Raw genomic sequence first — 14,531 nt, forward strand, 5'->3', positions numbered from 1 at the left:
CCATTAAGAGCGGATCCGGGGCTAACCCGCCCATTTGACATCCCTAAATTAAATGATATAGTATGAAATTTTATATCATGTGTTGTAATTTTATATTAAGTGTTGTTTACTTTTATATAGCATTGTATTAAAACTTTAATGTTAGGTATATATATATATATAAAAAAGTCTAAATTTTACAAAAAAATTATTAATAAATTATAAAAATAATAGAGTAACTAAAATAATGACAAATTTATTAGTATTTATTAAAATAAAATTAGTAAAATAATGAATAAAGTAATATTTTATTATAAATAAAATATATATAAATTTAAGAGACAATTATATAATTTTAACGAAATAAAAGAAGTAGACATTTTGAAAAAAATAAATAAAATTTCATTCTTTATGTTTTGTAGCCTGCAAATGGAAAGCAAGTTCTTGACGCGAGTTTGAATTTATTACTTCTCGGTCATCAACGTCCGTTTGCCTGCGTTTGGCAATTAGCTGAAAGCTTTTAGCTGTTAGCTGATTTAATTAGTTGTTAGCTGTTAGCTGATTCAATTAACTGATTTGATTAGTTGATTCAATTAGCAGTTTGTATTAAAGTATTTGGTAAAACAACTGTTTGACATTAACTGTTTATATATAAAATGACTATTAAAGACATTGATATGTTATTCTTTAAATATTTAATTTTGTTCATTTTGGTTTGAAAATTTATGAGAATTTTTGTTATTAATTATTAAAAATTATAAAAATATTATAAAATATTTATTTTTATTTTTATTATTTAGATCCGAAAAAATTATTTTTACTAAAAAATAATAATTTTTTATTGAAATTATGTAAAATATAAAATAATAAATCTTTCGTATATATATTTTTATTATGTTAATTATTATTTTAATATATATAAATAAATTAATTACTTTCTTTTTCTATTTGGTTTAGTTTTAAATTATATATTTTACAAATAAAATAATTTATATCTAATAATTAATAATAGTAATTATTTTAAATTTACAAAATATATATAATTTAATAAATTAAATATATTAAAAATAATTAATAAATACTGCTATAAAAATATATTTATATTTAAAAAATAAATAATTAAATTTTAAGGGTAAATAAGGAATAAGCAAAATTAAAATGAAAAAGCTCTTTTAAAACGCTGGGTAGATGAGCTTTTCAGAAATTAGCTTTTTGGGTCCAAAAAGCTCTTTAAAAAAACTAATTTACCAAACACCTAAGTTAGCTTTTTGACTAATCAAACAGCTAAAAGCTGTTCAATAAGCTAAAAGCTCTTCAAAACGCTGTTTCCCAAACACCCCCAAGTCATTCTCTACGGAATAAATTAAAGATATTTTAGTATTTAAGGGTGTGTTTGGCAATTAACCGATAGATGTTAGATGTTAATTAGTTGATAGTTGTTAATTGATTCAATTAGCTGGTTTGATTAGCTGATTCAATTAGTTGTTCTGTATTAAAATGTTGGGTAAAATAACTGTTTTAGTTTAAAATGTTTGAAATTTTTTGTTATTAGTTATTTAAAATTATAAAAGTGTTATAAAATAATATTTATTTTTATTATAGTTAGATTAAAAAAATAATATTTTTTATTGAAAAATATAAATAATTTTTTCTATTGAGAATGATGTAAAATATAAAATAATAATTTTTTCGTGTATATATTTATTATATTAACGATCGATTAGTTCATTATATTTATAATTTTTAATAAATTTAATTTATTTTTAATATAAAATTTATATAATGTAATTTTAATATAAAAATAAATTAATAATATTTATATTTTCTATTTTAAATTGATTTTAATAAATTTATATATTTTACAATTTAAATAATTTATATATATAACTTAATTATTTTAAATTTATAAAAGTAAAATTATAATATAATAAAATATTTTAATATAATTAATAAATTATCAAAATATATTTATTTGTGTAAAATGTACGATAAATTTTTAAGGACAAATAAGGAATAAAAAAAATTAACTGAAAAAACTATTTCAATGGGTAAGTTAGCTTTTCAGAAAGCGATTTGGTAAAAAAAAAAACTATTCTAAAAAACTAATTTCTGAAAAAGTTAATTTACCAAATATAAATTAACTGTATGATCGCCGAAAACTCTTTAAAAAACTCTTTCTTAAATATATTTATTTTTATTGTAATTATAAAGAGATATTTTTAAGTTCAATTGATGAAAATGATAGAAGTACATTGTGTTTGTTTGGGGATTGGATTTCCAGTCCAACTATCCATCCCATTTTTTTTCCAAAAATATCAAATCAAACACTTATTTTTTATTTTTTATAATATACTAAAAATCAATTTTACATTCAAAATATTACATCAACACCTATTTATATCACATCATACAACTATTCAAATTCAAAATTTTTACTATTTAAATTCCAACTCAAAATCAAAACCTCGTGACAAAGTTCAGACATAAGGATGCATAAATTTATACATATAATTATTTGGCTTCGTTTGTTTTTGTTTTGTTTTGTTTTTTTTTAAAAAACAATCAAACAATATTATTGGGTTTGTTTAGATCTGCTACAGTAACCCATCTCCAACCATATCCTCTATTTTTATTTTTGCAGGTCTCTTCTCCAACCATACCCTCCATTTTTGGAGGGTTAAAAAACATTCTCTTTATATTTTATTTTACATAATTTTTAAAATTATAAAGAAAATTTAATATTTTATTATTTTTATACATTTAAGTTATAATAATATTTTTAATTAATATTTTAAATAGTATACCGATAAATTATATTTATTAATATTTTAATGTATATTTAAATTAAAGCATAAAAATATTAATATTATTAAAAATATAAATATAGATTTTTAAAAAAATATTATTGGATTAAATATAATTAGTACAATAGAACTAATTGGTAGAGTTACTATACTCTTCCCACATATATGTTCAATTAAAGCATCAAGTAGTTCAAAATGAGCTTCTCTACTTCTAATTTGAACATATCACTCAAGAAATTGATGATAGTGTTCTTGATCCGTAGCCATTTCCATCGTTACGATTGGCGCTTCCCAATATTCTGACTTTGCGAAATTGGATAAGCACAATGCGAAACTTCAGGAAATGATGAAGAACAGTGCTTCTGATAGACAAAAATATTTTATGCTTGAAAAAAAAAAAAAAAAATCACACAACCCAAAAAAGAAGATAAAATTATGTCAGTCGACTTGAGTACTGTCACTAATTCTAATGCTTATGCTTATTATAAACAGGAGCAAGATAAAATTATTCGCAAAAGGATGGAAAATCTACCGGAAGATGCTTCGTCGGGTTTTAGCCAATATTTCAATGATTTGGATGAGAATCTAAACGAATTTAGGTGATGACTAGATATTGCATGTTTAATTCAATATTAAATTTCTAAGTTTATTTAAGTAATTTTGAATAATATTGTATACATAATTTTATACTGTATTCTTAAGTTTATGTTTTATTTAATGTTATGGTATTTTTTATAATTAATGTTATTTTTTATTTATAAATATTATAATATTTTAAATTCAATATAAATAATTTATAATTATTTTACCATAATCAATTAATTATAAATTTTAATAAATATTAAATAAATAAATAATTTACTAAATATTAATTACAAAATTATAATAAAATAATAATAAATTTAAAAGTAACAAAAATAAAATAAAATAAAATATATAAAATATAAGCTTAAAACAAAATAAAATAAAAATAAAAAAATGCAGCGGTGAATTCTGCAAAATTGCAGGGTGGATTGGAGCAGTTTTTTAATCTCCATCATGTAAAAATAAAAAAAAAATCTCCTTGATTGGAGATGGTCTCACATTATGCTTTTTTAAAAATATATTTTTTATATTAAATATAAAAAAATTCATTGGTAATATAACAAAAAATATTTTGTATTGAATATTAATTTTTTATCAGTAAATAAAATATATATTATATATATTAATATATTTATAATATATTTTTTAATAATATTTATGAGAATCATTTAAAAAAAACAAATAGCAAACCAACACATTCATTAAATTCGTATAAAATACATAATTTTATTTTATAAAATATCGAATTAAAATACTATTTAAAACCAAATTAAAAATAAATAAAAAATTCTATTTGAAATGATGTGTGTTTGTTTGGGGGTTTGAATTTTGAGTTGGGATTTGAATAGTAAAAATTTTGAATTTAAATAGTTGTTTGATGTGATATAAATAGGTGATGATATGATGTTTTGAATGTAAAATTGATTTTTAGTATAATATAAAAAATGAAAAATAAGTGTTTGATTTGATGTTTTTGGGGGGAAAATTTTAGATGAATAGTGGAATTTAATCTAAATCCATCAAACGAACACACCCGAAAATTAAATAAACCCGTTTACCAAAAAAAAAATCGCCAAGAAACTATTGAAAAACAATCGAAGGGTACTTTGGTCATTTCTCAGAGGGTATTATAAAAGCCCGGCTCTCTCTCTTCTCACTCTGTCCGCAGCCATTTCCCACTCTCTCTCTCTCTCTCTCTCCGTCAGCATATTCATTCATTCACTGCTAAATGACACCCACCAATTAACCGCCCGAAAGCTCTCGATTCCCCAAGTTCTTTCTGAATCCAATCTTCCCTTCGTCTTCTTCTGCCCACACTGTTTTCCTTCGATTGTTCTTCATTCCCCTGCTGCAGAGACAGCCACGCACTCTCACTGCCTCCCTCCGACTCCGATTGCTTGCTGCTCATATATACATACCGGTGCCCGCTGTTTTTTTTTTCCTTGCAGGAATTGGAGGAGAAATCGTGGTATCGTGTATCGTCACGTTGCAGGTGAAGTTCTCTTCTCTTCTATTCTATTCTCTTGCCTTGGATGGAAATACCCTACGTACTGTGTTGTCTGTACACTTCGATTATGTGCTACGTCGGTTCGGTCTATGGGAATACAAATCTGTGTATGTATGTGTATATGTGCGTGTTTCTGTTTCTATGAGTGGATACACACACTCACTCGTTGATTTTGGGATTTTCTGTTGTTTGGAGATTTTAGTTCTCATTGTTCTTCGCTAGGCTGGAAGTTTTTTTTTTTTTTTTAAATAGTGTGTGCTTTGGATTCAGTTTGTGCTTAATCTGTTGTCTGTGATGTTATGGTTTCCAAAATCTGACATACGCGAAATGCGCGTTTGATAACTGAAGTTTTGGACCAAATCGGTGAGAAGATAATCGTTGGAATGTGCTGAGCTTCAATAATCAGTTTGTGAAATCTTCAAGCATTGATGGAGCACGAGAATATTCCTTGAAGCTTTGTTATTTCAGTTGCTGCTGCTTTGGTCATAATTCTAGTTTTGTGAGAGTAGATTTTTCTTTTACTGAAAATTCAATTAAGAAATGTTGTGATAACTTAAGTTTCTGATAATGATCTTGATAGAATGCTATGTGATTTTATCTAAACTTTACCATTTTGATTTGCTTATAGCTTGATTATTATTCCTTACCTTAGTGAATCATTGAGGAAATGGAATTGTTATTGTTTCCTTTGCTGATTACAAATGGCTGCTGCATCTTTGGAATGCTAGGAACACATGATCTCTGCATCGGTTGTTAGTTTTGTTGTCGATTTGTTGTTGCCTTCTAGTCTTATTGTCGAGTGCTGTCACATTCCCTTTTTGTTGCCTTCTAGTCTTGTTGTCGATTTCTGTTGTCACATTCCCTTTATTGTTGCTTTCTAGTCTTGTTGTCGAACCGTTGTTGCCTTTCCTTATCTGTAGAATAACTTTTATTGAAGCATGTTCAATTTTAAGGTGATCACTAACTATAAATTCATTGGCAGGGTGGTTTACTGGAAGGGACATAAACGCGCAAATCTTGCAACTTCACAGCCTGATCTATCAGATATGGCAAGTATAGCCCAGTCGCAACCAGATAATGAACACGTGTCCCTTTCGGAGGAGGCGACAAAAACTTTCCAAACTCTCGTGCAACAAGAGATGGAGAATTTGCAGGCCTCAGAAGAGACATTAAAGATGCACAAGGAAGAAGAACAACTCATGGCAGACTTCGTTTCATTTAAAGTCAGGGGCGATTCCATCGAGGAAATCAGCCCTGCATCGTTTAGCGGGGTGAGCCATCCTCCTGAGCCTCTCGATATAGACTCGATGCTACCTATCTGTCTGCCCATCGGCCAGAACATTGTGGATGAAAAATGTGCCGGAAAAAGAAGAACGCACATTCGATCTGCTGCCTCTTATTCATCACTGAACAAAGAAGTGATTCCGAGGTCAGATTTGGAAGAAAAAGAATGCGCATTCAACCCATCATTGCATCCAACGTGCAATGTAAGTTCACATAGTACCATCGTCAATAGTATTGTCACTGTGCCCAGCGCAGGCAGGAATAACGAGAGCACGAAAGGGAGTGTTCGATGGGATTCTATTGCGAGTAGCATTAGCCGAGTCAGCGACAGCAGCACTTTCAGCGACGACAGTAATTGGAGCACGGCTACATGCGGCGCAAACAAGCCTCACAAGGGAAATGATCCTCACTTCCAGGCTATACTCTCCGTCCTTGCTCGTGACGGTGTTCTAACCATTACCCATTTCAAGCTGCTGAAAAGACTCGGGTGCAGCGATATCGGAAGTGTTTATCTTTCCGAGCTGAGCTCCACTGGGTGTTTCTTCGCAATGAAAGTGACCGACAAGGCAGCGAAGAAATTGGCTCACGCTAGGATGGAAAGAGAGATCTTGCAGCTTCTAGACCATCCCTTCTTGCCGACACTGTATGCGCAGTTTGAGACCGACCGATACTTATGGCTGGCTACGGAGTATTGCCCCGGTGGAGACCTTCACAGCCTACGACAGCAGCAGCCTCACAAATGCTTCTCGGAACACGCTGCTCGGTATGATATTTAACATTTTCGACGGCATACTGAAATTTATACCGTATACCTCATATCGTGCCGAAATATTCGGTATGGTAATTTACCATACCGTTACCGAGTTGAGAAATCGGTATATGGAAACTTCGGTATGATTTATATTTTATACCATTCTGTACCGATTATTCGGTATGCCGAACTATCCGTACGTTATCGGTATATACCGATTTATACCGAAATTTAAACGGTATCAATTATACCGTATTATACTAAAATATCGAAATTTAAACGATATCGATATATATATTGTATTATATCAAAATACCAAAATTTAAACGGTATTGATATACACCGTATTATATCAAAAATACCGAAATATAATATATTATTCGGTATGTCGATTTTTTCGATATATACCGAAATACTGAAAATATCGCTGTATACCGAAAATAACAAAAATTTTTGGTATTTTAGTATTTTCCGGAAAATACCGAAAAAAGCGAAAGTGCATACCGTTACCCATACCGAAATTTACAGTATACCAAAATTTAGGTATTGTCAGTATATTTTCGGTACGATATATAAGGTATTTCGACATATTTTCCCAGATTTGAGTTTATCGATTTATGTTGCCTATACGCAGATCTATTATTTTGATGATCAATACATTCCAATTTTTATCAGATCAGCTCAATCTCTTTCGTATGCAGATTTTACGCAGCCGAAGTCGTGCTGGCGCTCGAGTACCTTCACATGGTAGGCGTCGTGTATCGCGACTTGAAGCCGGAGAATGTCCTGATTCGCGAAGATGGCCACATTATGCTATCCGACTTCGACCTCTCGTTTAGATGCGAAGTTTCGCCATCGATCATAAGAACCACCTCGCCCGACTCTGATTCTTCGAAACAGAGTCGATGTTTCTTCTCCCGGATTTTCGAATCCCGGAGGAGTGGCACATTGTCAGTGCCTCAGGTAATTGCCGAGCCTACATTGGCTCGGTCAACGTCGTTCGTCGGGACGCACGAATACTTGGCGCCGGAGATTATCCGGGGCGGAGGGCACGGGAGCGGCGTGGACTGGTGGACGTTGGGGATTTTCGTGCACGAGTTGCTGTACGGAAGAACGCCGTTCGAAGGGTGGGGCGGCGACAACCACCGTTTGACGGTGTACAATGTGGTGGGGCAGGAGCTGAGATTCCCAGAATGGCCGGTGACGAGCTGCGCGAGCTATGACCTGATCGGGCGGCTGCTGGTGAAGGAGCCGCAGCGGCGGCTGGGAGCTGTAAGAGGAGCGGCTGAAATAAAGCAGCACCCTTTCTTTGAAGGTGTTAATTGGGCTCTGATACGCTGCGCCGTCCCGCCGGAGGTGCCGAGATCGCCGCCGCCGCTCGTTGGCGTCGGAGGTGCTGCAGGGGAAGGAGATGAAGATGTGGAGTCGTCGGGTGGAGGTAACGATCTGGACTTTGACGACTACTTTTAATACTTAATTTTTAATTAATTAAAAAAATTAATTAAGTAATGGTGTTGAGATGGGATGTAGATAGATAGGTACAGCCGTATAGAGATAGATTATTGAAGTTATGATTCTTTGGTGCATACATGAGCTGAGCATGGAGAGTTAGGAGGCTGTCTTAATTAGTTTTGGTGGGGAGGGGATTATTATTATTATTATTATTATTATTATTATTATTATTATTATTATTATTTAAATTAAATATATTTGGATTTTAACGTAACATATGGGCTTTATCACTAGTCGTGGCAATTTCAGACTGGCCAATTTTCCGTGACGGGTCTGTCCCGTTCGATTTTAATTCTTTCTTAAATTCAAACTAAAAATATTAATAAAAATATCTGGTTTGGCGGCTTCATGATGGAGATCAATTTAATTGAATTGGGTCATCAAATTATTGTGTTCTTATATGTTACACTCTCTTTGTCCACTAGTATGACCGGAGTTTTTAGTACGTCCCATTAGGTGGAAGTAGAAATATGCATAGGTGAAATGAGGATGGTAGGACTTAAACTTGAAACTTAAGATATCATACCATGTTGGATGAACATAATGCTCGCTTCATCTAAAAGTTCAAGCACTTAAAAAAAATGCATCATTAATTTATTTATCCGCAAATAAGAGTTTTCAACAAAAAAAAAAAAAAAGTTTAAGGAATGAAGTATTTATCTTGATTTTTATAATTTCACGAAAAATGAGAAAATGGATGCAAGAAAAGAAACGCCAAAATCTCATGGCTCAATGCAATGCAAGAAAAGAATAATGGATTGAATAAAATTAAGAAGCAAGATACTTGGAAAACAAACACTGATGCTGAAATCTATAGGGTTTAGGGCAAGAGCCAAAATATATCCCGGCCGGATATGTATATATAGTTCCATATTATAAAAATAATAATAATCATAATAGTAATAATGGCGAGGTATCTTCCACTGGGAGGCTTTTTGACAATCCCAGGATTGCTTTGATCAACACCCTATCTGTAGCAGTAGCAAATATACATACGAAAAATTATTAAGAAGTGATAGGATATCCATTAAATCACCATTTATTCATAAGCAAAAGTTCAACAAAACCTCAACATCTTCTTCAACATAAACACTTTGATGTACAACAACAATAAGGCCTCATAAGCCTGCAAAAACACTCAAAACATATTCACATATTTCCAAGGTAATAATAAACAAATAGACCAAAAAAATGAAAATAAAATCCCAGCCTTTGTATAGAGCTCCAAATAGCCCCCCCAAAAACCCGAAAAAAACACTTCTCCAAAACAAAACAAAACGTGTAAACAACATTAACAAACATATAGTAGTAACAACATTACATAACACTGGCTAAAAAGCTTTGCTCTCGTTTCCCGAATGTTTTTCAACCTTTAAATAGCATAAGATCGGGTGCATACCGTCGAAAGCGCTTCGTACATCAGCGACGAAAAGCTCGTCATCGCCTGAAAAACTCCCGGAAGTCCCGTCTGAATATTATTCAGCGTCATCGCCCGCGTCACCTCCACCGCCTTGGAGTGCTTCACCATCTCGTCCTCCACCCGCCTCTGGCAAGTCGCCAGCTCAGCCTTCTTCTCCGACAGCGGGTCCCGCGCGTCGAGCACGTGGCCCGAATCCGGGCCTGTGTCCGGGAGCCCGATCCCGACCATCGAGTACGAGTGGTAATACTTCTTCTCGATGCTACGGAGGGACGACGCTTTTCGCTCGAGCTCCTTGTTCGCAGTCTCCGTCCGTTTCTTGATCTTGATCTCCTCCGACTGTTTGGCGGAGATCGAGTGGACAACGTTGATGAAGCTCTTGATGGCCTCGGAGGCGACGGTGTCAGGGACGCGGTCGAGCGCAAGCTTCCACTCGTCGCAGAATGCGAACGCCTCCGACAACGTGTCGGCGGGAGCGGGGTCGACGGGCTGGAGGGTGAGCTTGAACCAGGCGTGGAGGGATCGGACGAAGTCGCGTTGGAATTTGATCAGGCGGCAGAAGCTCGAGTGCCACGCGGATACGGCGGACTCGAGGTCCCGGGTCGCCTGCCGGTGGAGGTCCGACGTCGACTCTCCTTTTCCGGCGGTGTTGACAAGGCCCCGGACTTGCTGCACGATGTCGTTCTGGACTTCGTGGAACTGGTTCATCGATCTCCACATGTACATGAACCTGCAAAGATATCCGCGATCGGATCGACGGCAAAATAACATCGTTATAATGTGATATGTTCGTCGAATTTCAAATTGCCCGGCAACAATGTTTAAAAGAAGTTACCAAACACGACCAAAGATGCTATTTTTAGACATCGAATGTACATTGCCTTGTTCAGAAGATACCGACTAAAGATTGTCCCAAGGGACCACAAAAAAAAGTATGTGTTGCTATTTAAATTCTTTTTTTCCTCCAAAAATATCAAATCAAACAATTATTTTTCTTGTTTTATATTATACTACAAATTTACATTCAAGACATCACATCAACTAACTATTCAAATTCAACTTTTTACTATTAAAAATGCCAATCCCGAAAACTAAAACCCACAAACAAACACACCCGAAAAAACTTCCGAAACCAAACCAAACACACAAGCATAAGAACGCATTAATGCGCCACCTACCGAGACAACAACACAGCAAATGCAGAAGCACATGTTATAATCGAGACAGAAATCAGGCAACAACCAATGAAATCCGAAACAATTAATGCTCTACCAAGGACAAAACTGAAAAAAATAGCGAAAGATATATATAACTTACCCATGACAGAGATCAACGAGCTGAGGGACGAGGTTAGAATCTCGTAGACCGATAATGGCAGATGAGGTAGTCGACACAGCCTGAGATGTCACCATGAATAGAGATTGAAGCCGGTTTATCGATGCCTTCGTCTTGTCTAACTTGGTTTCATCTTCCCCTCGGCATTCTTGACTTTGGAGCGACGACAGTTTTTTCTCGTGCTCGATTTTCACTCCTTCTCTTGTCTGGTAGATTATGATCAGCAAAAATCATCGTTCAATGACAACAGAAATGGTCATATAAAAAGTCAAATTACAGAACAGAATCGTAAGCCGATATTGAGAATTACATGAACCAGTTGTAGTATTCAAAGATTTATGCGTGTTTTTCTTCGATGATAAACACAAATTGATCAGCATGAATACAAATTCCGGGCCATTTTCAAATAAAAGACACGATATTCACATCAATCAAAGGCCGAAAATTGCTTTTGTATTTATGCAATGCTAAGATAATAGACATTGTGATAAGGACCAAGAACCCGAATTATAAAATATATTGATGAAATAAGCCAAAGAAGGGTTCGATTACTACCTTCACTTCTTGGTATAGCTTCTTCTCCCACGCCAGCAGCCGTTCTAGAGTGGAACAAAGGCTCTTTTGATCGCCAGATTGCTCGATTGAATTGGGCTCAAAACGATATTTAACCGTTAATGGAGGCTTCGATGTCCAGCTGGAGCTCAAGTTACTCAACATCCCACTAGAATGATACACAGTTTCTGCAAATCCAACACAAATACTGAAATTAATTTTACAAAGAAATCCTCAGATGCTATCGAATTGCAGCAAACATCAATCGATAATCGAATGAATATATATGTATGTATATGAATATCGAAATCAATGGAAGTTTCTTGAATAAAGGCTACACTTACTTCTCAATTGCTTGAAGCTCCGGTCGAGCTGAGCTCGGCCAGTTTCGAGCATTTCCGAGACCTGTTCTCCGGCAGAAGCTGCCTTGTCGAAATACTCCCTGATAGCAGCCACAATCTCTGCCAAATCTTTGTGCCTGACCACAATCCTGTTCTCAGAACTCTCCCTTGCTTTGCTGTTCATGTCTCCCCAACTGACTGATGATTTGCCATCATCCTCTGAAGATAGCTTCTCTGATTTGCTGGAGAACTTTGAATTCGGATTGAAATTGGGTATTTTCGGATTGGTAGGTGTCGGAGCAGCCTCGTCTTTCACTGAATCGAAATTGGATCGTGTCTCGAAATCAGATCTGGATTTCAAATCCTCCATCTCGTCGGCATCGGATGAACTGCTTGTAGTGCTGTAACGGTCATGGTCTCCCCATTCGCTGCACTGAACTTCCTCTCTCTCTGTTTCTTCTTCTTCTTCTTCTTCCTCTTCCTCTTCGCCTTCCCAGGGTTTCAGATTCTTCCCCTTCTTCTGCAACGTTGCAGAGCCTGGACGCCTTGTGTGGCTTTTTGGTTGAGAATTGTTGGAGAATCGCGAATATGAAGAGTAATTGGATGCGTCGTCTTCGAAGAGCTTGCTGCTGAGAGGATTCGGATGCCGATCTACCTGATCCTGACGGTTGGAATACGATGCGAAGCTTGAAGCTCTGTCTGTGTACCGATCGTCGTCCGAATTGTTGTCGTCGTCGAGTGGATTTGTGGAATTCTTCTTGTTCTGGAGTTGTTGAAAGTATTCGGAATCAGGCGGAGATGGCGGAGGGTAGAAATTGTCCCAATTCCACACGGAGGAGGTCTGAGATGGAGTGCTGGAGTAGGTTGAATTCGCTCGAGCTTCGTAGGTGAAGTTATGGTTGGGAGGCGGCGAGGATGAGAAGCTCGAGTCGGAGAGGATGTGCGGAAGTTTCACCGGTTTCTTCCGACGCATCGGCGGCGGCGGCGGCGGTTGTTTGTACTGGCTACGGGAGGAGGCGGCGGTGGAAGGAGCGCGCGGCGGCGGAGGAGGAGGAGGAGGAGCCTGGACGGACGGGGAAGGAGAATGGGAAGCACCGCGATGGCGCGGCGGCGGCGGAGGCGGATGCTTGACGTCGGCGCCGGCGTCGGACGACGGCGTCCGGAGGAGGACGGCGGGGGCGTGGTGCGAGACGGTGAGCGGCTCGCCGGAGGCGAACGTGACGAGCGCCGAGCCGGTGACGCGGAGGGAGCGGCAGTAGTCGGAGTGCGCGGCGGCGAGGTGGTGGCGCGCGTAGACAGCATCTTTCATGAGGCGGCGCCGCTCCTTGCACCGCCGCACGGTGTCCTCATTGTCGAGCTTCGACGCCGTGCATCCCATCTCTACTCAAACAATTGTTATCACCACTCTCCTCCTCCTCAACCAAAAATCAAAATATTATATATATATATGAGAACCGAAACACCAGTACGGCGGCGGCGGCGGTGGCGGTCAAGGGCGGAGATTGGAGAGGCGGCGATGGGATGAGATGAGGAGGGAGACAATGGACGGTGGATGATGTCCCATCCTTTCCATTCAGTTTTTTAAAGCAGGACGACTTTTGCTTTACTCTTCACTCTCTCTCTCCACTACTTTAAATAAGTCTTTTTTTCAATTCTATTTAATTTGTTAATTTATTCTATTTTCGTTCCGTAATTTATTATTTTTCTATATATAATTATAATTTTAAAATTTTAATTAAATTATATAATTATTTTAATTTTAATTTAAATTTATTTTTATTAAATTATACTACTTTCGTCTAACTCTAAAGATCTCATTTATATTTTATATATTAATATTTGAATATTAATTATTACTTGTTTTGTCCTTTAACAATCCATCCATTTTTTTCATTTTGGTCCATCTTATAACAAAATATCAATTTCCTAGTATCGGTCTAAAATTATAAAAACTCTTTCAATTTAAAATATATTACACAAATGTCATTACTTAATAACGTTAATTTAATCTTTTTACATTTATTTTTACCTCGTGCAAAAACAAATGGATAGATAAATATAGAACGGATGGAGTATATCAAAATGTAATATAAATAAAAAAAATATAAAAATACGTTAATTGGTGTCTGGTAATACTAACAGAATGAAGTAATTAATTTTATTAATAAATTTTTTAATTATTTACTAAGTACACAACACCTAAAATCTCGTATCTAAAATAAATGAGACAAATTAAATGTGACGAGAGAATAGTAATAATAATTTTTTAGAAAATAAATAAATAAATAGTAATAATATTTTGCATTATTATTGTATTTAAATTTCTAAAATAATTATTATTATTATAGTAATTATTACTATTACTATATTGCTACATCTCATTATTATTATTATTATTATTATAATTGATAACAATCTCGTAGATCCGTGTTGATGGTCGATGTTTTCATTTTTTAGGGTCTAT

The 14,531-nt window shown here is 35.1% G+C and overlaps 2 protein-coding genes across 2 annotated transcripts; one reads left to right on the forward strand and one right to left on the reverse strand.

The window, feature by feature from the left end:
* The first annotated feature begins 4,537 nt into the window (after positions 1 to 4,537).
* On the forward strand, positions 4,538 to 8,549 carry LOC127262120 (serine/threonine-protein kinase D6PKL2-like). The gene is made up of 3 exons (XM_051290652.1): positions 4,538 to 4,860; positions 5,858 to 6,922; positions 7,612 to 8,549. The coding sequence occupies exons 2-3, from the start codon at positions 5,922 to 5,924 to the stop codon at positions 8,378 to 8,380; spliced, it is 1,770 nt and encodes a 589-aa protein (XP_051146609.1). The 5' UTR covers positions 4,538 to 4,860; positions 5,858 to 5,921; the 3' UTR covers positions 8,381 to 8,549.
* Positions 8,550 to 9,445: 896 nt separating this feature from the next.
* Positions 9,446 to 13,682, reverse strand: LOC127261533 (nitrate regulatory gene2 protein-like). The gene is made up of 4 exons (XM_051289831.1): positions 12,071 to 13,682; positions 11,730 to 11,914; positions 11,157 to 11,380; positions 9,446 to 10,569 (listed from the first exon to the last, which is right to left on the reverse strand). Exons 1-4 carry the CDS (start codon positions 13,443 to 13,445, stop codon positions 9,795 to 9,797), a joined length of 2,559 nt encoding a protein of 852 aa, XP_051145788.1. The 5' UTR covers positions 13,446 to 13,682; the 3' UTR covers positions 9,446 to 9,794.
* Positions 13,683 to 14,531: the final 849 nt, after the last annotated feature.

Source organism: Andrographis paniculata, unplaced genomic scaffold (genome assembly GCF_009805555.1).
Source record: "Andrographis paniculata isolate CXL003 unplaced genomic scaffold, ASM980555v1 Contig15END, whole genome shotgun sequence".
Lineage (NCBI taxonomy): Eukaryota > Viridiplantae > Streptophyta > Magnoliopsida > Lamiales > Acanthaceae > Andrographis > Andrographis paniculata.

What these genes read in the sequence shown, in the direction of transcription:
- LOC127262120 (XM_051290652.1), top strand. Translation starts at nt 5,922, where the DNA reads ATGGCAAGTATAGCCCAGTCGCAACCAGATAATGAACACGTGTCCCTT. An exon ending in TTCTCGGAACACGCTGCTCG is followed by an intron (nt 6,923 to 7,611) that starts GTATGATATTTA and finishes TTTCGTATGCAG; the next exon opens with ATTTTACGCAGCCGAAGTCG.
- LOC127261533 (XM_051289831.1), bottom strand. Translation starts at nt 13,445, where the DNA reads ATGGGATGCACGGCGTCGAAGCTCGACAATGAGGACACCGTGCGGCGG. An exon ending in GAGCTTCAAGCAATTGAGAA is followed by an intron (nt 11,915 to 12,070) that starts GTAAGTGTAGCC and finishes TTGGATTTGCAG; the next exon opens with AAACTGTGTATCATTCTAGT. An exon ending in AGCTATACCAAGAAGTGAAG is followed by an intron (nt 11,381 to 11,729) that starts GTAGTAATCGAA and finishes ATAATCTACCAG; the next exon opens with ACAAGAGAAGGAGTGAAAAT.